The 26,556-nt window shown below is 34.9% G+C and overlaps 2 protein-coding genes across 2 annotated transcripts in view; one reads left to right on the top strand and one right to left on the bottom strand.

Annotated features, from left to right (window-relative positions):
- LOC138306927 (UDP-glucose:glycoprotein glucosyltransferase 1-like) overlaps positions 1 to 26,556 on the bottom strand; it is a 33,523-nt gene that overhangs the window by 2,485 nt on the left and 4,482 nt on the right. The window contains exons 7-37 of the mRNA XM_069247499.1: positions 25,415 to 25,511; positions 24,604 to 24,673; positions 24,229 to 24,329; positions 23,673 to 23,772; positions 23,503 to 23,563; positions 21,067 to 21,222; positions 20,170 to 20,256; positions 19,780 to 19,899; positions 19,181 to 19,402; positions 18,420 to 18,548; positions 17,587 to 17,875; positions 17,164 to 17,262; positions 16,764 to 16,858; positions 15,876 to 16,085; positions 15,206 to 15,337; positions 14,835 to 14,965; positions 14,417 to 14,512; positions 13,648 to 13,750; positions 13,223 to 13,302; positions 12,620 to 12,809; positions 12,130 to 12,181; positions 11,658 to 11,764; positions 11,189 to 11,274; positions 8,627 to 8,711; positions 7,970 to 8,049; positions 5,800 to 5,892; positions 3,601 to 3,685; positions 3,075 to 3,184; positions 2,293 to 2,365; positions 1,776 to 1,879; positions 1,288 to 1,344 (exon numbers count right to left, since the gene is read on the bottom strand). Of these exons, the coding sequence (XP_069103600.1) occupies positions 1,288 to 1,344; positions 1,776 to 1,879; positions 2,293 to 2,365; positions 3,075 to 3,184; positions 3,601 to 3,685; positions 5,800 to 5,892; positions 7,970 to 8,049; positions 8,627 to 8,711; positions 11,189 to 11,274; positions 11,658 to 11,764; positions 12,130 to 12,181; positions 12,620 to 12,809; positions 13,223 to 13,302; positions 13,648 to 13,750; positions 14,417 to 14,512; positions 14,835 to 14,965; positions 15,206 to 15,337; positions 15,876 to 16,085; positions 16,764 to 16,858; positions 17,164 to 17,262; positions 17,587 to 17,875; positions 18,420 to 18,548; positions 19,181 to 19,402; positions 19,780 to 19,899; positions 20,170 to 20,256; positions 21,067 to 21,222; positions 23,503 to 23,563; positions 23,673 to 23,772; positions 24,229 to 24,329; positions 24,604 to 24,673; positions 25,415 to 25,511 (3,500 nt within the window). The remainder of the gene's footprint in view (positions 1 to 1,287; positions 1,345 to 1,775; positions 1,880 to 2,292; positions 2,366 to 3,074; positions 3,185 to 3,600; positions 3,686 to 5,799; positions 5,893 to 7,969; positions 8,050 to 8,626; positions 8,712 to 11,188; positions 11,275 to 11,657; positions 11,765 to 12,129; positions 12,182 to 12,619; positions 12,810 to 13,222; positions 13,303 to 13,647; positions 13,751 to 14,416; positions 14,513 to 14,834; positions 14,966 to 15,205; positions 15,338 to 15,875; positions 16,086 to 16,763; positions 16,859 to 17,163; positions 17,263 to 17,586; positions 17,876 to 18,419; positions 18,549 to 19,180; positions 19,403 to 19,779; positions 19,900 to 20,169; positions 20,257 to 21,066; positions 21,223 to 23,502; positions 23,564 to 23,672; positions 23,773 to 24,228; positions 24,330 to 24,603; positions 24,674 to 25,414; positions 25,512 to 26,556) is intronic.
- Positions 16,848 to 26,556, top strand: part of LOC138306926 (uncharacterized) — a 119,672-nt gene continuing 109,963 nt past the window's right edge. Inside the window, exon 1 of the mRNA XM_069247497.1 lies at positions 16,848 to 16,851. The gene's annotated coding sequence lies outside the window, so the exon portion shown is untranslated. The remainder of the gene's footprint in view (positions 16,852 to 26,556) is intronic.

The raw sequence follows: 26,556 nt of genomic DNA, 5'->3' as shown, positions 1-26,556 counted from the left end.
CCCATGGGCCTTTACGATCATCTAACTATTAGTACAATACAACATAGACGTTTAAAGATTTTAGCCTATTTGACCCCTGTGACCTTGATTGAAGATCAAGGTTATTCATTTGAACAAATTTGGTAGCCCTTCATCCAAGCATGTCACAGGCCCAATATCAGGGTCTCTAGGCCTCTTAGCTATTTACAAGAAGTTATTTTAAGATTTAAGCCATTGTGACTCCTGTGACCTTGAATGAAGTTTAAGGTCCTTCATTTGAACAAACTTGGTAGCCCTTCATCCCAGCATGCTACATGCCAAATATCAGTACCTGGGCCATTTTGTTCTTGAGAAGAAGTTGCTTAAAGATTTTAGCCTTTTTGACCTCATGACCTTGAATGAAGGTGAAGGTCATTCATTTGAACAAACTTGATAGCCCTTCATCCTAGCCTGTCAGGTGCCCAATATCAGGTCTCTAGGCCTCTTAGTTATTCACAAGAAGTTGTTTAAAGGATTTTAGCCTATTTGACCCCTGTGACCTTGAATGAAGTTGAAGGTCATTCATTTGAACAAACTTGGTAGCCCTTTATCCCAGCATGCTACAGGCCAAATATCAGTACCCTGGGCCTTTTGGTTATTGAGAAGAAGTTGTTTGATTGAAAAGTTTACGCATGGCGCACAGCATTATGGCGCAGGGCGGACGGTGCATGATCACAAAACCAAATTTTTTTCAAATTCAACCCTAAACACTGACAGCTTCAGTTTGCGGTCGCCATTTTTTCCCACTGTAAAAAATCCCATCAGCATGAATGTGGTGCTTTGAAGTCAGTTCAATATATATTCAAGCAGTTCAAACGCTTGTATGATCTGACAAACATAATCTTCATCTGCCAGAAGCTCAGTGATATTGCTCTTTATTTGCAAGCGTTCAAGTGATAGACAACATTCCCATATAATCAGCTGGCCAAAAAACGGAATATCTGTTACAGAAATAAAAATTTCTTCCTTTTCTTATGTGGATTTCCTTCTCAAATAAGAGTTTGAGGTGTGAGCATATGAATAAAAAATAAATGGAAAACTTGGCTCTGTTATTTCCATTAATTGAACGTATTAACATTGCATAATGAATGGTAACTGAAACATCTGGATGTGCCCTTTAAGGCCTTGCCTTCAGTCATATTACTTTGTACTTAGTTGACATTCTGACCTCAACTTTGATACAAAATTATGTTGCCCACTATACAACTTATATATGGGGAATACATAATCCTATGGGCATATTTTGTATCCAGATTTAATCAGTCTTACCTAATATGGTATTTTCTACCAGCTAAATGACTGGCCCAATAGCCAGATTTCCAAAATCTGAAAAACAAACAGAAAAATATTATTATTTTCCTGTTTACTCAGGAGCCTACTGTAAAATATTCATCACGCTGTACATGTATATATAATCAAAGTGTGTCAGCCACATCCATGCTGTAAAGTAAAGAGACTCGTAGGTTGCGTCACTTTTACGAGCGACATAATCATGCCACCTAATGTCAGCAATGACACCAATATGGACTCACAGTAGCCATCAAACGCTCTTAGTGAGCTTGAAAAAATGTTTATATTTTGGCAAATAATCAATCAAGGTGTCATTAACAGATTCTGTAGGAAAAACATAATTAATTTAGCAGAAAACATCTTAAATTATTATTGTAAATCAAGATAGATTGTTCATTCAATTTCATTTCTTAATCATATTTGGAGTTGTTGGAAACTTTGAAAATTCGAAACATAAACATCTTTACCGGAATCCGTCCATTTCTGTACGACTACTGCAGAAAGGAGTGTAACCATAGGGGGCGCCACCCAAATCTAGGTCATTAAGCTCCTGCAGATCTGTACGCACAATCTGGAATAAAAAGTTTCATGTTAACCGTAGTTTATAATTAACATTACATATAGCAGTGATAGATAGTCTTAGTATTTCTACCAAATAGACACTGAGATTATTGAGGAGATATTAATACACCCCTGATCAATAAACCATGAATGAAAGAAGATTTTTTTTTTTTAAATCGTATAATTTATTTGAATTCATATCAATTTGAAAAACATTAATTCTAATACCTATTACATAAATAGGCTACCATGATAACAGATAATGGTACTTCAATCCAAAAAATCATTATACAATAAGAATTGACAATTTTTACCTGTAAAATTATAAAACTTTCTATATCAAATTGAATGTAATTTGCACACACCCAACTTCATGCTTTATTTCAGTACAACCACACATTGACAAGATTTTAATAGACATACCTGATCTGCATCCACAAAAATAATCTTTTTAACATCTAATGGAAACAGCACGTCCAAAAATAAGATTTTATATCTGAAAAAAATATTGTAATCTATTACATAAATGTATAAATGAAATATTCAAATAAAGTAATATTTTATACTAAAATTTTGAAGAAAAAAAATTCATAACATAGTCAACTATAAATACTTTAAATGGAAAGAGTATATCCAAAATTAATATTTGGTATTACTTTAATACTGCACATTTAAATACAAGTTCTTCCACAACTTCCTCATGACTTTGGAGTCCATTTCCATTTCTTATACATGTGTATGTTTTTTGTTGCTTTTTTATTTCCAAGTAATTTATACTTTCTACTTAAAGATGCTCCACCACCAACAGAGCATAAACGGTACCGGTACTCATTATTTCAATAATAATTGGTGTTTAATCGTGTATATATACACCTGTACGTCTAATCAACAAACAAAAAAATAATATCAAATAACCATTTTGCTTTTGGTGCATTTGCAATCAGTCCTTCATTCCATATAGGACATAGTGCCACAGCATTCTTTTGGGGATGCAATTAATTATTGTTGATATTTTTATCTTAAAATTAGAAGCTCAAACTTTTCAATGGTGGTAATGGTGTAAAGTAAGTGACTTTTGTAACTAAAGAAAAATACTAAACCGTCTGCTCCTGTCTTAGATAGAGAAAAAAGAGCATTTGTCAGCGGTGGAACATCTTTACTGTCAGAATCTGTTTGTTTTCTAGATATTTAAAGTTATAACATACCCCCACATAATTCTTTGTTTTTCTTTCTGTTGATTTAGCCATCTAGGCCATTTATATTGCACCAATTCAAACTCGAAGTCGTACTCCTGGGCCATCTTTGGAATAAAATCCTGAAAAATAAAAAAAAATTGGAAGACAACATAAAAAATAAGCCTCAAACTTTAACAATTGTACTAGATGAGGATGTAAAATTCATGTCCCTCTGTCCCAACCCCCATCCTCCTACCTCCCTTCCCCCTTAAAAGGGGGACATATATGGTATAGCATAAACTGCAGATTGTAATTTCAACAACATCATCTAAACTTCATACCATTACTGCTAAATAAGTACTATTATCACATGAATTTTGTAATTACAGGTTGCATTGTCTATAATGGTGATCAAGAAATTAAAATCACTGATGATAAATTCTGAAAATGAACTACACATGAACAGATGCAAATCCTATTAAAAATTACTTTGATTCCTTACATGGTCTAGAATCTCAACATCTAGAGAGCAATAACTTAATTTTAGTAAACTTACCTTAAACGATGGCGATAAATAATTTTTCAAAAACCAAAATTTCACTTTTGATTTGGTATTTTTCAACACACTCATCATCATAATCCTGAAAATAGATTAAAAAACAGTTATAAAGTCAAGCTTGTCTATTAAATTCACTTAAGAACAAAGTAAAACAAAAATTGTTGTAAACCAAGCATTCTTTACACATAGGTAAAATGGTGATATAAGACCCAGAGAAAATGGTCTTATTGATCAGGGCCCGGTTTTTAAAGCATGATTTGCTTAATCACATACGATTAGTGAAATTTGCTTTTCTCATTTACTGCAAAAATTGTGACTTTATCTTCACTTAATTTAGCATGTATGTCAAGAATGGAATTTTTAAGAGGCTTATAAAAGAATTTAAAGTTAGTATTTCGTGAAATTATTTCATCTTAATTTGAAAATCATAGTTAAGTGTGATTAGCCAAATCATCTTTTGAACAACCGATCTCAGTTTGTAAAATATAACATAAGATATATCCAGAATAATTACAAAAATATTATAATTGTATTATCACATTTCAAAATTACCTTAATAAAAGAACCAAGTTTAACACGAAAGTGTAATATCAAATTAAACTTTCAATTATTAAATAACAGAGGGATCTTGGCGCCCACCAAAGAATGATCTATGTCTGACAACAGAAAGAGGGATCTTTTCCCTGCTTTTCAAACTTTTACTACATACTATATATGAACCTTGAGAAAGATCCTTTCAGTACTTTCTGAGATATGTAGTAGTAACAAACTTCAATAATCAAAATCCAAGATGGCTACCTGTCGATCATCTTGCTGACTGATCTGTCCCAAAATGTAATATGCACAACTAGGGTCGTAGGGGAACCTACATATGAAATTTGAGAAAGATTCCTTCAGTACTTTCTGGGAAAAAGTGTTAACAAACTTTAACTATCAAAATCCAAGATGGCCGCAGGTCGTCTATCTTGTTGACCGATCACTCCCAAAATGCAATATGCACAACTAGGGTTCAAGGGGAACATGCATATGAAATTTGAGAGAGATCCCTTCAGTACTTTCTGAGAAATAGCGGTAACAAACTTTAACTATCAAAATCCAAGATGGCCGCAGTCGGTCGGCCATCTTGTTGACCGATTGGTCCCAAAATGCAATATGCACAACTAGGGCCCAAGGAGAACCAACATATGAAATTTGAGAAAGATCCCTTCAAAACTTTCTGAGAAATAGCGGTAACAAACTTTAACTATCAAAATCCAAGATGGCCGTCAGTCAGTCGGCCATCTTGTTGACTGATTGGTCCCAAAATGCAATATGCACAACTAGGGCCCTAGGGGAACCTATATATGAAATTTGAGAAAGATCCCTTCAGTACTTTCTGGGAAATAGCGGTAACAAACTTTAACTGTCAAAATCCAAGATGGCCGCCAGTCGGCCATCTTGTTGACCGATTGGTCCCAAAATGCAATATGCACAACTAGGGCCCTAGAAGAACCAACATATGAAATTTGAGAAAGATCCCTTCAAAACTTTCTGAGAAATAGCGGTAACAAACTTTAACTATCAAAATCCAAGATGGCCGCCAGTCGGCCATCTTGTTGACCGATTGGTCCCAAAATGCAATATGCACAACTAGGGCCCAAGGAGAACCAACATATGAAATTTGAGAAAGATCCCTTCAAAACTTTCTGAGAAATAGCGGTAACAAACTTTAACTATCAAAATCCAAGATGGCCGCCAGTCGGCCATCTTGTTGACCGATTGGTCCCAAAATGCAATATGCACAACTAGGGCCCTAGGGGAACCTAGATGTGAAATTTGAGAAAGATCCCTTAAGTGCTTGCTGAGAAATAGCGGTAACAAACTTTAACTATCAAAATCCAAGATGGCCGCCAGTCGGCCATCTTGTTGACCGATTGGTCCCAAAATGCAATATGCACAACTAGGGCCCTAGGGGAACCTACATGTGAAATTTGAGAAAGATCCCTTCAGTACTTTCTGAGAAATAGCGGTAACAAGAATTGTTAACGGACGGACGGACGGACGGACGGACGGACGGACGGAGGACGGACGGACGGACGACGGACCACGGACGAAAGGCGATTTGAATAGCCCACCATCTGATGATGGTGGGCTAAATTATTAAATAACTGAAAATTATTAAATAATAATTCAAAAGTGCAAATTAAGTCAACTCACCTCATAAGTCGCTCGTACATATGTCCTGATGCCAAAGAAAATATATTGAGTGTCTTGTCATTTTCTTCTTCCTTTTTATCACCAGTCAGAGTACTGTTGGAAACCATAGAAATGTATAACATGATCAAGATAGAGTGAAATTGCTAGAAGTGGAAGAGTTATTGTTGAGTTATTTTTCCATATATTTTTCTCCAAATAGAAACTTACATTATTCTTGGCTATTACATGATTGTATACAGAAGAACACACAGACTGGAATGAATAAGTTTATGATTTATTGTGTATACCATAAATATAGGATCTTAATTGATATACAAGAGATCCCAGAGGGATCTTGGCACCCACCAAAGAATGATCCATGTCTGACAATGGAAAAAGGGATCTTTTCCCTACTTTTCAAACTTTTTCAAACATATACTACATATGAAATTTGAGACAGATCGCTTGAGTACTTTCTGAGAAATTGCAGTAACAAACTTAAACGACAAAATCAAAGATGGCAGGTGGTTGGCTATCTTGTTGACTGATCAGTCTCAAAAGACATTATGCACAACTAGGGCCCAAGGGGAACATATGTATGGAAATTGAGAGAGACCCCTTCAGAAATTTCTGAGAAATAGCAGTAACTATCCAAATCCAAGATGGCGGCCGCTCGGCAATCTTGTTGACTGATCACTTACAAAATGCAACATGCAAAACTAGGGCTCTAGGGGAACCTACATATAAAATTTGAGACAGATCCCTTCAAAATTTTTTGAGAAATATTGGTAACAAACTCTAGCTATCAAAATCCAAATTCCTAGGCAGCCTCTTGTTGCCCGGTCGGTCCCAAAATGCAATATGCACAACTTTATTACCTTCTGAGAAATAGCGATAACAAACTTTAACTATCAAAATCAAAGATGGCTGCCTGGCGGCTATCTTGTTGACCAATCAATCCCAAAATGCAATATGCACAACTATGGCCACAGGGGAATCTACGTATGAAATTTGTACAACTAGGGCCCTAAGGAAACCTACATAAGAAATTTTAGACCGATCCCTTTGGTACTTTCTGAGAAATAGCGATAACAAACTTTAACTACCAAAATCCAAAATGGCTGCCTGGATGCCATCTTGTTGACCGATCAATCCCAAAATGCAATATGCACCTCTAGAGCCACAGGTGAATCTACATGTGAAATTCGAGAATGATCCCTTCAGTACATTCAGAGAAATTGCGATAACAATTTTTTTAACTTTAAATATCAAAATCCAAGATGGCTGCCTTGCAGCCATCCTGTTGACCGATCAGTCCAAAAATGCAATTTGCACAACTACAGTCCCAGGGGAACCTACGTATGAAATTTGAGAATGATCCCTGCAGTACATTCCGTGAAATAACGGATAACGAAATAGCGATTCTGAGAAATTGTTAACTGAACAAGAATTGTTAACTGACGGACGGACGGACAGACAGACCGACGGATGGAAGGACTGACTACGGACCACTTATGATGGTGGGTTAATGAAATACAAGTGAGTGTTAATTCATTTCATATGAGATTTTATGAAACCAATCTAAGAAGTTTTTATTTTTGTGAGCCTTTGCGAGACAAGTTTCATAAAATCTCATATGAAATGAACACACTTAAGATACTTTTGATAACATAACCTACAACAACCTATATTTTGAAGAATCTTATGTCAAAGTGCATTGCAAAAATCACTAACACTACTCTAGCAACTAGAAGACTGTCAAATCGAAAGGACCCAACTGAAGTATTTTTATGAAGAAGTGATTTCAAGAGCCCTTTCAAAACCCTGACCTTGATATTTGTAATGTGTTTCTCTAAGGAGCCCAGTATACTATACCAATTTTCATTGGAGAAAGTCTGACTTTTGGGGTTTCTCAAGAAAAAATAAAACCCCTATCACACATTTTCCTATCATCAGCTAATTACAATGTGCTTATCATAATATTTGAAAACAATCATTCCATTATTTTATGATCATTAATTCTTGGGAAATTAATATTGTGGACAAAGACAGCGACAGACGTCGCCCTAAAATTTAAGTCAATTTTCTGTTGGTTCTGTGTTAAATCAATGTTAAGTGAGAAAAAATAAAAAAAATGAGAAGAAATTTCCCCCCGTTAAATTTTGATTAAGATATTTGTGGTGACGCATACCTTGATATAGATTCCCAGATTCCTCGCTCTTCATCATCCACCAATAATTGTTCATCACTTTTTTCCGGTTTCTTAGCAACCTGCAATTGGAGGCAGTAGACGGCATGTTATACATGACCACCGAGACCATACCCTTGATACTATAATATATATATATGTATACTATTGGTTAAAAAATTTCGTGCCAGGTCCCTGTGTACATGACTGCCACAGATCAATGCAAGTATAGGGTGTTTAGGAAGCAGAAGAAACTGGTACAGGGAAATTACAAATTTTAAATGATATATTGTTTGCATTTTATTGATTTTCAGTTTAACATAATATTACAATCATGATAGGCAATACATAATTCATCATGTAATAGTAAAATATATTTTACCACTGAAAGTGCAGACTACTTGACTAAAGATAACCTTTTTAGCAGTGACATAATTTTAATTCTTCAGTGTCCTATGGTATCAATTCAAAATCTTTCATTCTGTTTTGGATATCCACGGTATCTACTTGACAGCCCTGTGTATAATATTTAAGATTTTTTTTTGAAAACTGTCTAAAAATATATATATATATATCAATAGGTACTTCTATAATGATCAATCTCAAGTTCAGAGTTAGTCAATGTGTGGTGGAATTAAATTCTATGTCCGATAGACTTACCTTAATACGGATAATTTTGCTTTTAAAACTGTTCATCACTACAACAACATCCTCCGAACCAGCTGGAGTGTCCGTGAACTCATGACTGTAAGTCAGAAAACAAAGGAAATTTGACTATGGTTAAAACTCGCACAGCATTCCATCTAATAAGTGCCCTAATGAATAATAAATCCTTGAAAATTGAAAAAAAATAAGAGGGGTGCTTAAATAAAACTATGTTAACATTTGATAAAGAAACCTGAGGTTTTCACATTTGTATCCGAGACAGCGAAATTGACAATTGGATGGCCATTATCAGTAATCTTACATGGTAACAGTATAAAATTCTGAGGGAAAATTTAATATTTTTCAAATCCATGGTGATTCTGATTTACCTATAGACCATTGTTATAAAAAAGATCCATTATTCTTTACTCATTATAGAGATAATTATTATTGGAGTGCAATTAAGATGACTATCATCATTTTCTTTCAAACCATATATTAATTGAAACAACGACGTTTTCTGTTAGATTCAACCCTTACATTGTGCCATTATCACTAAAATTGTTTTACCTCTTAAGGGTTGCAAAAGTCATCCTTACACACTAAATGAATAAACGACTCCGTTAGAGATATTTCAACCCACTTAATGAAGCACCCCCCCTTCAAAATAGTCAACCCAAATTAAAGAGAACAATTAAATACTGATAATAAATAGTGATACAGCATCACATACTTTGCGATGTTATAGAGATCTCGTGATCTTCCCTCTCGGAGCTTCAGAAACCAAATACCTGGATTAGCTTTCAGCTGGAAGTAGCCCTGAAACAGATATCAAACACTACTAATTAGCATCTACATGGCACTTTGTTATAACCAGCAATCTATAGAGAATATGCTTTAAATACTAATCTAAATCATGATTGTTCTGTGTTTCTTAAAACAATTACAAATTAACAATATAAATATATATATATATATATATGATACAAGGAAGTAATTCCAACCGTGTGGACAAAACAAAATTGTCAAATTTTCGAGGCGATCTGCCCCTTTATCAAGACAAACAAAACAAACACGATTACATAATAGGATACGAACAGTAACAGCGGACAAATTAGACAAATATTAAACTATACAGCACAATGGAGCGCAATTTACCCTTCGAAGGCCGGATCTACAACAAGAGGCCCATGGGCCTTAACGGTCATCTGACTATTAGTACAATACAACATAATCGTTTAAAGATTTTAGCCTATTTGACCACTGTGACCTTGATTGAAGGTCAAGGTAATTCATTTGAACAAACTTGGTAGTCCTTCATCCCAGCATGCTACATGCCCAATATCAGTACCCTGGGCCTTCTGGTTCTTAAGAAGAATTCATTTAAAGATTTAAGCCTATTTGACCCCTGTGACCTTGAATGAAGATCAAGGTCATTCATTTGGACAAACTTGGTAGCCCTTCATCCCAGCATGCCACAGGCCTAATATCAGGTCTCTAGGCCTCATAGTTATTCACAAAGAATTTGTTTAAATGATTTTAGCCTATTTGAACCCTGTGACTTGAATGAAGGTCAAGGTCATTTATTTGAACTAACTTGGTAGCCCTATTCATCCCAGCATCCTACAGGCCAAATATCAGTACCCTGGGCCTTCTGGTTCTTGAGAAGAAGTCGTTTAAAAATTTTAGCCTTTTTGACCCCCGTGACCTTGAATGAAGGTTAAGGTCATTCATTTGAACAAACTTGGTAGCCCTTCATCCAAGCATGTCACAGTCCCAATATCAGTACCCTGGGCCTTCTGGTTCTGAGAAGAAGTCGTTTAAAGATTTTAGCCTATTTGACCCTCGTGACCTTGAAAATGAAGGTCAAGGTCATTTATTTGAACAAACTTGGTAGCCCTTCATCCCAGCATCCTACAGGGCAAATAATCTGGTCTCTAGGCCTCTTAGTTATTCACAAGAAGTTATTTAAAGGATTTTAGCCTATTTGACCAGTGTGACCTTGAATGAATGGTCAAGGTCATTTATTTTGAACAAACTTGGTAGGCCCTTCATCCCAGCATCCTACAGGGCAAATATCAGAACCCTGGGCCTTCCTGGTTCTTGAGAAGAAGTTGTTTAAAGATTTTGGCCTTTTTGACCCCTGTGATCTTGATTTGAAGGTCAAGGTCATTCATTTGAACAAACTTGGAATAGCCCTTCATCCAAGCATGTCACAGGACCAATATCAGTACCCTGGGCCTTCTGGTTCTTGAGAAGAAGTTGTTTAAAAGATTTTAGCCTATTTGACCCTTGTGGACCTTGAATGAAGGTCAAGGGTCATTTATTTGAACAAACTTGGCTAGCCTTTCATCCCAGCATGCCACAGGCCTAATATCAGAGTCTCTAGGCCTCTTAGTTATTCCACAAGAAGTTGTTTAAAGGATTTTAGCCTATTTGACCCTCGTGGACCTTGAATGAAGGTCATTTAGAGAAACAACTTGGTATGATCCCAGCATCTTCAAAATATAAATTGTCAACCCAAATTAAAGAGAACAATTAAATACTGATAATAAATAGTGATACAGCGCCACATACTTTGCGATGTTATAGAGATCTCGTGATCTTCCCTCTCGGAGCTTCAGAAACCAAATACCTGGATTAGCTTTCAGCTGGAAGTAGCCCTGAAACAGATATCAAACACTACTAATTAGCATCTACATGGCACTTTGTTATAACCAGCAATCTATAGAGAATATGTTTTAAATACTAATCTAAATCATGATTGTTTTGTGTTTCTTAAAACAATTACAAATTAACAATATAAATATATATATATATATATGATACAAGAAAATAATTCCAACCGTGTGGACAAAACAAAATTGTCAAATTTTTGAGGCGAAAACGATTACTACCCTTCGAAGTAACCGGACGGATCTACAAAAAATTTACCTCGACCGATGTGTATCCATGCTGTTCGGCAGAACGCTAAAATATGAGCGATGATATATATATATATATATATATAATATTCTGATGACACAATGACAGGTGTCATACTTACCAGATTGGCCATAACAATAGTATCAACAGCATGTTCAGTTTGGTTACGGCCCAGTGTGAACTGGAGTCCACGTGGCGGCTGGCCTGTGGTACTGTCAGAACAATGACCTACAAATAAATGAACAATGACAAATTAAACCAAGTAAAACTTCATATACTGCATGATTAATCAAATTATCAACACTATTTGATGGAATGTGAATCAATAAGATTCATGTGTTAACCAAAAATAAGCTTATAACTTTGTACACACAAAGGTAGATAACTCTGTATCTACAGAGATGGTACCTAGTCCCAAGGGCAGATAACTCTTACCAAGCGTAGATAACACTACATTTGCATTGCACCGGTCTCAAGAGGAGGATAAGTTATATTACTTCTTCTTCTTCAGAAAAAGTAAAATTCAAAAGGTAGATAACTCTAGATGATCAACCCATTCCAATCATGCTACATCACTATCTTTCATCCCTTACCCTCCAGCAGCAGGTACTCCAAATCAAAGTCTGCATTAATTCCAGAAGTGGTCTAAACAAAATACCAAAATATTAAGTATATTAATTATAAAAAACACCAACAATGCAATGAGTCATTATAACACATATATATTTGTGAATAGATGATAACCGACCACTTAAACAAGCAATCCAACCACTAAATGATTTGATCAGATTTTAATTTTAATGAAAAACATTTTTTCTTATTTTATTGCAATTATAACATTATGTAATATAAACATTTGCAATTCTATAAAGGATTCCTTAACTACTTAGAATTCTTGATAGAAAAAAATTACTTGTATTTTAAGGAAGCTAGAATCCATACTTAACTACTTTTCCATAACGTTTGTAGTAATGTCTTCCTATGACAAATCTTAACAGGATTTCCTTAAAATTAAGGAATATTTTTGAAACTAGGCCCAAACACTTAATATCAAGTGGAGTGATCATTTGACCTTTGACCTACCTCCTCCAACAATATATTGTCAAGGTCATAAGGGGCCCTAACAGCTTCCACCAGCCAACTTTCCGATGGGTTCATCCCTAACGTGAGGAGTGACTTGGCAGGCATATCAATGAATTTGGCTACTGGACCATCAGAATAGGACCCATCAACCTTAAAATTGATGGTTGGCTCTAATACGTAACGGTAGAATCTGCAAAAAAATATTTTTCCAAATTTTAAAGTTTATTGGAAGAATTTTAAAAGGAAAATTTAAGTTTAAGAGGGATATGATGGGAGTAATGATAATTATCAAGCCATTGTTCATCTTGATCAGAAAAGAATTAGTTCCCCTGTTTATATAACAATCATGGTGGCCCTTGATTGGTTAGAAATCTAGCTATGTCTATATTTAGATTGTACAGTGTAAACTGATATGAACTGATGATCATTCAACACAAAGCCATTTAGGGGGTGAATGTTTTCAATCAGGTCAGCACTCTGCAAGCATCATGTTGATCAGAAAAAAAAAATCACTCGGGTAGAAATATCCTAATCGACTGATCAAGGGTCAAATTATATTTATCTTAACCTTGAACACATTTCATGTGTTGGTTCACTACTTACGTAATTACAGGTAATTCTGATAGCTTGTCTTTACAGTTCAAGTATATCTTGATGTCCACATTGGCAACTTCTTTCAGAACCTACAAAAATAAAGAAATTGATTTCTGAATCATGATAAGATGGTTGAAATTTGGTAGTCAATTAAAAAAAATTTTTCAAGCTGAATATTATGCAAAATTTCATTATCTTTTAGCCAGGTTTGATACGCAAAAAGTAATGGGTACAGCCCGATATTGAAACCCCTGATTATGTCTGTAGATCTTGCATGGTTATTTATTATAATAATGACCATTGTTTTTAAAAACTCATTTTAAATAAGAACTTTGTCTATAAAATATTTATGTTCTAGTACTATACTAAATCTTTCAAGAAACTGAGAATGAAGCATTTATTTGTGAAGACCTTGTATACTTAATGTTACTTACCATGAGAATGGCTGACAATTTCTGGGCGTCCCGTGAAGCTGGATCGATGATGACCTCTACTTGATATGCTGGAGCTCCAGGTGTGGCCATCAGTTTGATAACACTGAGAGTAAGAAAAATAAAGCATTAGCACTAGGTCTGAATGTATAGATATACCCACCTGACATTTACAATGTACAGTGTATGTCTGTATAGTTAAACAATGACTATAGCAGAGATGAAAATGAAAAAATCTGAAAAGGCTGAAATTTATGTTTTGGGGGGAAATTATAAGGAATTTCATGTACCAGGAAACTATTTTCTGAAAGTCAAAAAGGCTGAAATCAGTCAATCGGCTGAACATTTTCATCCCTGTTATAGACAGAATAAGATCTAAGATAATAGTAGTCTTTTACTCGTTTTCTGCTATTATTTTTAAATTAAACAAAAAATCATCAGCTAAGCTCTATCCATACACGCCTCATAATCTGTGTTAGTATAAAATTACCACTAGACAAATGAGGTGAAAGTATTTTTTTTCTCAAATGACTTTATAAATTTGTCAGAAAAGTCTTTTCTAACTAAATAGGATACCTAGGAACAGATGTTTTTATAAAAAGACAGGGTGATTGACATCAGTTCTAGACAATGAGTTCTTCTGAAGGAAGAAAACGTATTGTTAACTCTCTTCTAACCCTAACCTTTACCCAAAACAGATCAACACCAGAGATGAGTTCTTTCATTATGTTATCAAATAAACATCAAAGGGCAGATAACTCTAATGGGATACCTGTGTTGGTCGCCAGCATACTGGACTTCCTTTCTCTCCTTCGTGGACCCTGAGAGACTGAGGAGTGAGGATACCTTCATCACAAGATCACTGCCCCTGTAAACATAAACATCTATAGGTTAAAGGTCATTGCACCTGTAAACATAATCACAAGGTCAAAGGTCCCTGCACCTGTAAAAAAAAAAAGCATCAAAAGGTCAAAGGACACTGTCCCTGTAAACATAAACATTGCCAGGTCAAAGATCATTGCCCCTGTATACATAAACATCACAATGTCAAAGCTAAAGGTCATGGTCTTGTTAACATAAAAATCACTAGGTCAAAAGTCACTGCCCTTGTCTTTTATTTTAATTGCCTAAGCCCTTTATTAGGATAAAATTGTAAACTGTATAAAAGACACTTTATAATCTCCCCTTACTTGTCATCTTTGTGGCCTAACATTTGTAGCAGACTCTTGATCTTCTTGGCTGAATTCTGGGTTACAAATTTCTGGAATAGGTCCACATCTTCCTGTATGAATCGCTCGCCTTCATCAAGAGGGCCCAGAATCTTAAAGGAAGAATATAAAAGAGTCTTAGTGTATGGAGAGCAAAATCTATGACGTTTTCATCATGTACTGTTCATCTAGGATATAATTAGAAATTTAGCATTGAATCTGACTATATTCATTTGACTTGCAGACTTTATTAATTCACCTGACTATATTCAATTGACTATTGACTCGCCGACTCTATTAACTCACCTGACTATATTCACTTGATTATTGACTTGCCGACTCGATTGACTCACCTGACCGTTAGCAAGCACTCCTCTTGCTGTCTCCTCCCATCCTAACACTTGTTCAACAAAAGCTCTATGAACTTTTATGAAGTCAATGTTCTGTACTTCTGCTGCCAACAAATAGGCCATAGTATCCATGCCCTGTTGGTATGACACATTGGTTTACAAATATTTTGATTTTAAGTCAACATAGGTCCCTCAGATCAAGATGTTTATCTTTTTACTCATTACATATATAATACATACAGTTATTAAGAAATAACAAAAGACATTTTTTTTCATAAAAAAGTCATGATATTCTTCAGATCCCATCAGAACATGCCATTATTTCTTTTAACCTGTTCATCAAATCATCATTGAATCATCGTTGAATAACCACTTCTTATTACAATAATTTATTTCACTGGCCAATATGAACTTTTACTTATTTCTTAAATTGAAGTCATAGCAAAACTGAAATCTAAAATATATGAACAGTAAGTGTAATAACTGCACATTCTCAAACTATTTAGCTGTACTAAATCTTCAGAATGTTTTGGCAACTCTGAAAACTATTTTGCTGTTACCAGCTTCTTAACACAAACATATGGTATATATATCAATTACATTTACCGTTATGTCAACAGTGGGGGGGGGAAATGATAATTTAACTGGGTGATAACACATATGGCTTACTTACATTGACCTCAAAATCTTCTATTTTTTTCTCTCCAGCGAGAAGAGCATGAACATTTTCCTCCTTGACGAGTTTGGTGATGAAAGATTTGGCGATTCCTGGCTCTAGTGTGGTCAGGGCCGTGTACACAGCCTTGGAGATGGTGTATTTGTCGTCTGACTTCCACGGCCTGCTGTTAAATATGACTCCCAATCTCATGTCATGAGTGTGTTTCTGTTGAAAACAAAACAAGCATTAACATCATTAACCCACTCACCCATGACATACAATAATGGACTGTTCCTGTTATTTAAGTTGGAACATCCAACTTTATTTTCAGGGTGTGGATGGGTTAACAGTGATTTCATTGATTTTCAATAATGATATTTCAAAATTGAAATTGAATGAATCTCCTGCCAAACAACATACAGTCAAACCTTGATGATTCGAACTCCGATGAATCAAATTTCTCGCTGTTTCGAACTTTTTTATCTGGTCCAGAATTTCTTCACTATATAACATTACTAACTAACATTTTCTCTTAAGACTAATCTAGTATTATTATATAATAAGTACATCATGATCAGTTTCCTACCATAGTAAGACCAATCACATTGAGATTCACTGAAACCACTAGACAATCTATAAATTTATGACTAGAACTGTCACCAGAGTGACATGGCCGACTAATACCCCCTTTCGTGGCTACTAAATTTTGAGGTTTCTATTTTAAAACAAGATCGCAGAGATTAATATTAACAGATTTTACAACTGAATGCTAATTCTTATCAAATTGAATATAGATGATGCATATATCAATTCGATGAGATAAACTTTCCCCAATTTACTTTTATTGCGAAATTCACAAATTTTAAAGTAAATCGCACGTAAAGCAACAATGGCTTTACTTACCAATTGTTTAAGAGCTGAATACAATAGATCACGACCTTCAGGAGTCTCAAGGTCACAGACCACCCACATTGTCACAGGGCGAAGCATATCCTCATCTGTGAAATAAAACAGGCATTCATTTGCAACTCTTGTTTTTAATGATTTCTGGATCTTTTAATCATTTTACATTGATAATGTACATGAATGTATGTATGCACATAATATGTGTGTAAAAAATGATATTTTATGCTGAATCATTCAATGATAATATTGACTAAACAAAAGAAAATTATTTTTCTGATGTATGATGATAGTCTTAACTGTACACATGAAAATAATTATCTTAATAAATGTTATAATGATAATATTCTCATCTTTGCATAAAAAATGAATTTCTAATGTCATATAATGATAATCTTACCTTTTCTTGTTAAATATTTCATATTTTGTGTCATCACTGATGTCATGGCTTTGGAGTTCAGATTTCTGAATTTGTCAACATCATCGTACACACCTGCTTCTGAAAACAGAAATAAAAATATTTAATTTGATAACAGTTTTAAGTTGTACAATCAAGGTGCTCTTGATAATAGTGTCTATTGTAGTAATCAAAATCATGAAATCAATTAGTCTAATTAAAATCATAAATTAGTTGGTCTATGAGAAATTCTTGCATTGCATAAAGCTCTTAAAATTACTAAAAAATGCATATTATTTTTTAAACAATGATATCAAAATCAAATAAATTCATTCAACCCCTGAAATTCTATTTGAACTGGTCTAGTCTTTGATTCAGAAGAGCCTAACTATGTCTTCAGGGGTGAATGAGTAAAATTTTACTCACCTAGCCTGACAGTGAAATCTAGTGATTTTTTCTCTGGTGACAAGACCCTGGAGTTCAGACGAGGGAGAACGTTGTCACGTTCCATTAGCCATTCCTGAACATTAACAAAGTCATGGAGAGTTCCCTGGTACACGGCTTTCTGTATGGCTGGCGTGTGGGCGATGATTGATGACACTACGCCTTCCTCGAACGCTTCCTCAGTCAGATGTTTCTTATCCATTGGCACTCCATTCATTAGGACCTGGGGCAGGTCTTTCAGGCCCGATTTGGATACAAAATCATTGCCAGCCTAAATAAACAATATCAACAAATCTGTAATAATAGATCATACTCATTTCTACAGTATACAGTTAAATATGTTCATAACTAACATACATGAAATTCATAGTTGTATATAACATAGTAGTTTTCATTCCCCGTCAATGTGCCTATAACATGTATGTAACATAAATTTTGTATCACAAATTATGTTTATAACAAAGTGATTTCAGATTTTTGTTATAACCTTGTTTTACTGTGTATAGACTTTCAATAATCTTTAATTTGAGACCAGATGGGACAGATATGACATCATGCATTCACATACCACGTGATACCTGATAAAGTTTGTGCAGGACTGCTATCTCAAATGGTGATTGACCATTACTCTTTCAAATCCTCCCTGCTGAAATAACGTTAGTGCAGGATATATTATCTTTTGACATCATTCCTTCACCAATAGAAACAATAGTCCAGCACAAAAGGTTATCAGGTACCATGTGATACAAGAATTAGTCCCATTTAGTGTTTAATGATTTGAAAAAATACATGAAAAAATCATAACTAACATGTACCTTTCTGAGGATATTGTAGTCTTCATCCTCCCCAAAAACTGTTCCCTCTTCAGCGTCGGAATAAGAACGGCTGAATTCTTTCACAACCATATCAGCAGTTAGTTCCTTAGACTGGGCTTTCTCGTACACCTATCAATACAAAATGTACACGCCCCTAATATAAATTCATATCTATCAGTAATATGAAGTATATCATTGTACAAACTATGTCATTAATTCACCTAACAAATTTATACCAATGAACGTTTCATCAATACAAAGCGTCTTTCATATTTTTTTTTTAATATTCTTTTACTCTTCACCAATTATGAGTTAAAAAGAGATCTGACAACTTTTTTTTTTGGCAAATCAATGCAAACATATAATTTTTCATACACTATAACTAATTTAAAGGCAAATCTAATAGGCTGAGAATACATGTGACTTTTCACTTTTGAAACCATAGGAAGCTAATCTAAAAAGACATAAAAGTGCTACGATACTGACCCTATAAGCGCCCTTCCCCATTTTCAAGGCCTCAAAGTCAATAAAATTGACTTAAATTTCAAGGCCTCAAAGTCAATAAAATTGACTTAAATGCACAACTTTAAATTTCTCTATTTTATTTCTTTCGTGAATTGATTAATGATTTACTCTGTGAAATAATTTTGTAAAATGTCAGCCCAGATTCAGTCCTATTAATGTAAGCATCCCTTCACTTTTTATTTTTTTACCCAACATGTGCACTATATGTTCAAATATAGTAATTTTAGAAATCTTACATCTGTGATAAAAGAGATGGCCCTATCAGCGCTCTCCTCCCGCATCAGATAATCAAACGCTCGCGACATGGCGACTCCAGGATCATCATAACCTGTCACCTCACGGTCAGGGTCAACAACCAGTACTATACCGATCCGTACAGGGGCACTGTGCACCAAAAAAGCCTCGGCCATCTTCAGCAATTCTCTACTGTTCTTCTCCATAGGATCCACAACAAAAACCTAAAAGAAATTTATTTCATTTAGCCATATTCATAAAACCCTTCAATAAATACAATACAACCAGTAATGTTCAAAGAGGTAGTATTGTGAGTTCGAATTGAGATGGTTTTAAAATTAAATCTCATTAGTTTTAAAAGCTGCTCCAGTGCCAACAGAGCATAAATGATACCCATCATTTGAACAACATTTTGTGTTCAATCGTGTTTATATATATATATGGCTAATTAACACAAACCATAATATTAAATACCATTTGTCAGTGGTGAAACATCTTTAGCTACAATCAAAATTCCCATTTTGGAACACTGGGTCATTTAAATTTGTAAAACCTTGCATTTGTATTTTTGAAATAAATGGACATAGCTTCTTGTACTCACCATGTGGAAGAAATTCTTTGCAACATGTCTGAGCATGCCTGGAAAGGTTGGTCGCAAGATATCCTGTACACTGCTTGGCCAGTTTTTGTATTTACGGTCTGTCTCAAGGTCATTTAGGTACTGCAAATTAAAGGTCATTAATTAGATTAAGTTTTAACAGTAGAAAGCTAAGAAACATTAATAATAAGGCTTGAGTTTTTCGAAACAAACGGACCTAGTGCGTCAAATGCTACACATTATTAATATCAAGTGAGGGCACATTTACTGTTAGAAAGAGAAAATAATCCAGTTGACTCATTTACCTCTGAAGACTCTTCTAAATCAAAGGCAATACCAGTCAATAATGAAAATTGATGGTGAAAACAAAAAGCATGACCTTGATCTACTTACAGAAACAGCCTTGTGTCTGAAATCAAGTGCAAAGTTCTCTGAGTCACTGCTCAGGTCCAACCTCAGAATCTGGTTCACCTCAGGACCCTGTAATATAAAAGCATCGTATAGCTCATTAATCTTCAAGCTAATTGTCTGTATGTAAAATAAATAAAGTTTATATTTTATATAACTATCTGTACCACTCAACGCACAATGTCTGTGCTGTGTGCACACAATGTGTGAACGCTGGTTTTGGTGCATTACACAACCACACAACAGTATCAATATCTTAATTGTATTGCATTGCTTATATCTGATCCGAAGTAAAATAAACTTTTCTGCATAAAGACCACTCAAGGGACAGAGAAAATGGTATATAACTAGGTGGTCTTTATATATACACAGGTTGCTATGATTTGTGTTAAAATTGATTATTTGAGACCCAAAAGAAAAGTGGCCTTATTATTAAAGCAATTGGTTTTAATACACAGATTGAACTGTGTTGAAATTCATCATTTGGGACCTAGAAAGTGTTCTTATTATTAAAGCAGGTGGTCTTTATACACAGGTTGAATTGTGTCGAAATTGGTCATTTAGTAGCCTAGAAAGGTGGTCTTTACATACAGGTTGAATTATGCTGAAATTGGTAATTTGAGACCCTAGAAAGACGTCTTATTAAGCAGGTGGTCTTTATAGAGAGGTTGAATTGTGTCGAAATTCATCATTTAGTAACCTAGAAAGGTGGTCTTATAAGCAGGTGGTCTTTACATACAGGTTGAATATTGTGTTGAAATTGGTCATTTATGTAAATTCACTTTAGTAACCTACAAAGGTGGTCTTATTAAGCAGGTGGTCTTTATACAGAGGTTGCCACTATAGCAGGTTTTACTGATGCTACATTTATTGTGATTTGACCTTAAAGCCCAGTGAGTATAGACCCTCCATCAGGTTTGTTTCTGATCTCATCAACTCCAGCAGGCTGTAGATGTCATACACTTCCATATCCACAGGTAAACCGTTCAGAAACATGGCTGAATCTCCCGCTGACAGGGCATGGTTTGTCTCAAAATACTATAAAAACAAAACCCAACACCATTTAGTTTTAGGAACATATAAATATTAATGATATTCGACATCAGCTAGGTGTCATATTTTATAAATACATATCAATTATGGAAATTTGCTGAGGTCCATATGGTGTTTTACTATATGGCTGTGTGTTTTGATCGCTCCTGATTGGCTGAAACTACTCTTTTCCACCACGATACAACACGATATACACCAGAAAATTCCTAACTATACATTGTGATGTCATCCCAGGTTGATATAAGATTCCAAAACCCCAAGGTTGTACCCAAACATAGAAATCTTGCATTGCGACGTTATGTAAAATGACCTCACAATCACTTCATAGGTTGATATAAGATTCCAATGGGTCCAGGTTGTACCCAAATATAGCGTAAACGGAATTTCCGTGACTTCAAATATCTATTGTGACGTCATCATTCATCGAGATGCATTAAGGAGCCGCAGGTTTACTGGAATCAATGTGACCCTGCCAATATTTGTGTGTACATTTTTGTCAGATTTTTCAATTATTGTATTACGTGGTGTTTCCTCTATTTAATTGATAATATCAACCTTCATTTTTCTCTTCGAAATTATTCAACAGGACTATTGAGTATCGGGGAGAAGAGCTTCTCAAAATCATGAAGAGGAAATACATATACACTGTATATATAGTCAAATGGTTTACATGATGTAAATGCCATATAAGTTATGGAGATAAGCCGAAAACTGTACAGTATGTTGGAGAGAGAACTGTATCGAGGCCCGTCAGAGCCGAGGTCTATTCTCTCTCCCACATATTGTACAGTTTTCGGCTTATCTCTAACTTAAAACATAACAAGTCTTTGTGTTAATTAAGTACACTTTTATTTCTAATATAATCCAGTTTTTTTGCCTTTGTCTATGAGCTCAGGTAACTCTAGCAATGTGCATTCAACCATGACCAATCCAATATATACAATGGCATCATATAATTACCTTTGCCTATGTTATATGTGATGAATAGCATTCATGAACGGAATGCATGAAGCATGCTTTTGGGTTTGACAACTATCTGTAAATTCATTTTCACCATGTCCACCAACAGTGATGGAGGGATATTACATTATCAATTTAAGCGTTATGATAAGGTGGTTTTAAAGATGTTTATTACTAAAAGGACATTTCTGTCCAATGTCTGATGTGCTAAAGAAATGACATATGAAACTAGACTTGCAATTAAGGCGTTTGTTTGAAGGGTCTTGCTAAAATGATCGCATATTACAGTGATTTAAAGGCCAGTTCAAAACAGTCGGTGCCCTCACAGCTTCCATTGAATTCAGAGAATTTAAAATTTCGACCTCCCTAGGGACAATCTTGGATTTATTTATACCATGTGCAATTTCATTCAACAAACCAATGGGATTTAGGTGAAATTCTGAAATATTGTTGAAACAATATCAAAATAAGTTGAATGTGGAAACGGGATCCGGGCTGGCCGGAGTTGATGTTGTAGATAAGTGTTAAATGGTGAATTCAAATAAGGAGGAAATCTCGATCTGGGATATATACAGAAATTCTGTGGATGTGTTGAATATTGCATCAATAGAGAACTAAATTCTTTTCATATTCATTGTGTGGGATTTTTTCGTAATTTGGATTAAAAAATAATGGAATGTTCCGGCAGGTTGTATGTTGTGTGTTAACATAATTATGGGATTATGCCCGGAGACAAATACTCACCCGTATTGTGTAACTGTCCCATATGCTACCTTTTACTGTCTGATAAGTGACTGTCTTATATTAGCGTCACTTATAAGCCAGTAAAAGGTAACATATAGGACAGTTACAGGTAATGATCCGATAATTCAGGAGATAAGTACAGAAACAACAATAGATGACATCACAACTATGTTTTAATAAAACAGATATCGACCTGTTTGCAGGTGGATACGGTGATTTATTAACTCTTGAAAGTGATATAACCCTCTGCCTTTGGCCCCGGGTAATATCACTTCTTCGAGTTGATAAATCACCGTATCCACCTGAAAACAGGTTGATATTTGTATAATAACTCCCTGGTAGAATTAAATAATAACCAAGATCATAGACCAAGGTCATAATTTGATATTCTTCCAGGGCGTTATAACACCATATGAACAAAATGAAATTTCCTTAACTTTGATATTTATTTTAGATAATATGATAATTATTTTTAAGTGTTTGCTCTTCACCAATGAGTTAAAGATAAAATTTAAAGATTTTTTAATTATTTTTTTCTGACTTAATTAACAATATCTTTACCTGCTGATTCTTCTTCAGCTCTTTTTTGAATTCCTCTGTAAGAACAGTCTTCACTAGCGTCCTGTAAAATAGAAATGTAGATTCCTGTAAACACTATAGTCCCCTTTGGGACTTACAAACACCTTCCATTATTGAAGGAAGATCCCTACCAAACTGATTGTTATACACACCTGGCTCTCTGAGGAAAGTTCTGGCTAACATCGGTAAGGACAGATAAGACTTCAGACTCATGGGTGCTCATCAAATGCTGGCCGGCCTGCAGACTCAAGTCTGGGAGAGTATTTTGATATAAAGATAAGTTTTTAACATTTAATGAAATCAAAAGATCAAAAAAGATCTGAGGAAAGTGAATTTCAAATAAATTTACGCATATATTACAAGCAATAAAAGCAGAAAACAGTATAAGTGTATTTAGAAATACAATTAACCAAGGAAGAAAACTTTCAATTATTGAGAGAATTAAAGAGATACAGCTTAAGCCAATCTCTCATCTTTTCTACTTTCCTTTCTTCTTCCTCTCCAAATGAAAATTTTCTATAATGTAACATTCACCAGCCAAAGTGCATGTAGAGATAATGTTTGTACTGTGATAATTACGAAAAAAAACCAATCAGATGCATTCAAATAGTTGGCTACAGTATCTGTAATTTTCAAATTCATATTCTTAAATTTCGGATCATATACAGGAGTTTCTTAGCTTTGTTTGCCAATTTAAAGCACACTCACCTTGTAACTGCCAAACTTTAAGAGCAGCTAATTCAGTGGAGGAGGCAACCAGATGATTTTTGAAGGCTTTTAAATCATCTTTATTGTCAGGGTGCAACTCTCTAAAATCAGAAGGGTCATCAAAATGTTCATAATATATATTTCTAACTTACAATGTGTATATGTCAGGGATATTCTTTTGGTATTCTACACTCAAAGTGACATTTGCTGATAGGCCATGCAAACTCACAATTTTTCTGAAACTTGATTTTAAATAATTCAATGTAGATTTACTCATCAACATATTTTTTCAAACTATCCTCATTTTTAACACTTTGATATAAAAACTGTCATATACAAATGTATAAGAAATGATTTTGAAACAAGTTTAAATACCTAAGTTTGGAAAAGATGAATCCTTGCACCTCATCTTCACCATCATCCTCAGCATCAGCTTCATCACCGCCTTATAAACAAGGGAGACAATTATACAGTATTAGTAATGCAAAATTGATAACAAGGGGAGAAAAATACATGTAGTGACAAATACCAGGCAATACTGAAAACCATGGGAGATAACTATACATTAATGATACCCTCTCCAGATCATGATAAGGTACCAAGATATGTATCAAATTTTCACTTTTAAATCAGTTATAATACATCAGGGTAAGTGTTTTGTACAAATATGTTTTGTAAAATGCAGTCAACGTTTAATGAATCTCGGAGAACTTAATAAAAGGATCCCCAGATCTCCCCACCTTTTGTTCCTTAGGCTCGACACTAACAGTGATCCATATGGTATACTTTCACCTTTTGTATCATTTAAACCCTTATTCCCCCATCCACTCAAACCCTACCCCCTATGTCATCCTCCCTACCCTCCCTACCCTCCCTACCTCTCCCTTTGTTCCCTTGTCCCATTCTTAATAGTGGACCATACATACCTTCTATGTTTGTATTGTTTAGACCATCACACATACACCCTCACCCCCTCCAGATTCCAGTATACCCCTCTCCCTCCTACTCTCATTGCAGGGGGTATAATCAAGAAACAAAAATATTCCAAAGTTGACAACAGATCAGAGTTCCTATGAATCATATGATTTGAACGTTCAACCTCCCACTCCCATCCCCATGTCACCCATGTCACCCTCCCCCACCCCTCTATCTGTCCCCTAGCCCCATCCCCGACGGTGAACCATACTTTCTACTTTAGTATCATCCTTGGCTTTGTATTCTGTGCTCTTTATAGCCAGTTCCACACCGTAACCTGAAAGGCGTGTCTTTTCCTCAGCTGGCTCCTGTAACGAATCAAAATCAGGATATACACGTCAAGTATATTCATTGCTTCTAATCCAAAGGCCACAGAGTTTACATCTTCCGGCAATCCTATATTGTTTACCGGTATCTAATTAGATAAAAAAAAAGTTCTATTATGTAGAGTGACTCAGATCTCTCTGAAGGCATTGATCCCGTCAGGATCTGATTATTCTCAGACTGATGGCATTATGACAGTATCCATAAGTATTCCCTGCCTATACATGTGAAGAAGGAGAATAAGGTTCAAATTTATTAAAATTGATGACCTGACATTTAAGCCATATATGATTGTGTCTGTGAGTCACATGTTGATATGATAGTGTAAAGACTGGAAGAGCTAAAAAGATTCTCGTATGACTGGATTAGGATGTTGAGCTTGTGTCGGTAGTTGATGCCTACCTTTATACTGAGTTCATTTTATCTGCCTACCTTTATACTGAGTTCATTTTATCTGCCTACCTTTATACTGAGTTCATTTTGTCTGCCTACCTTTATACTGAGTTCATTTTGTCTGCCTACCTTTATACTGAGTTCATTTTGTCTGCCTACCTTTATATGAGTTCTTTTTGTATTACTGAGTTCATTTTGTCTGCCTACCTTTATACTGAGTTCATTTTCTGCTACCTTTATACGTTCATTTTTCTGCCTACCTTTATACTGAGTTCATTTTATCTGCCTACCTTTATATTGAGTTCATTTTATCTGTCTATATACAGATTCATTTTTCTGCCTACCTTATACTGAGTTCATTTTATCTGCCTACCTTATTACTGACATTTTTGTTCATTTTTATCTGCCTACCTTTATACTGAGTTCATTTTATCTGCCTACCTTTATACTGAGTTCATTTTATCTGTCTACCTATTTATACCAAGTTCATTTTATCTGCCTACCTTTATACTGAGTTCATTTTATCTGCCTACCTTTATACTGAGTTCATTTTATCTGCCTACCTTTATACTGAGTTCATTTTGTCTGCCTACCTTTATACTGAGTTCATTTTGTCTGCCTACCTTTATACTGAGT

This window comes from Argopecten irradians, chromosome 14 (genome assembly GCF_041381155.1).
Source record: "Argopecten irradians isolate NY chromosome 14, Ai_NY, whole genome shotgun sequence".
Classification (NCBI taxonomy): Eukaryota; Metazoa; Mollusca; class Bivalvia; order Pectinida; family Pectinidae; genus Argopecten; species Argopecten irradians.
Note: the sequence above shows the minus strand (reverse complement) of the source record. Positions and strands in the feature narration are given on the sequence as shown.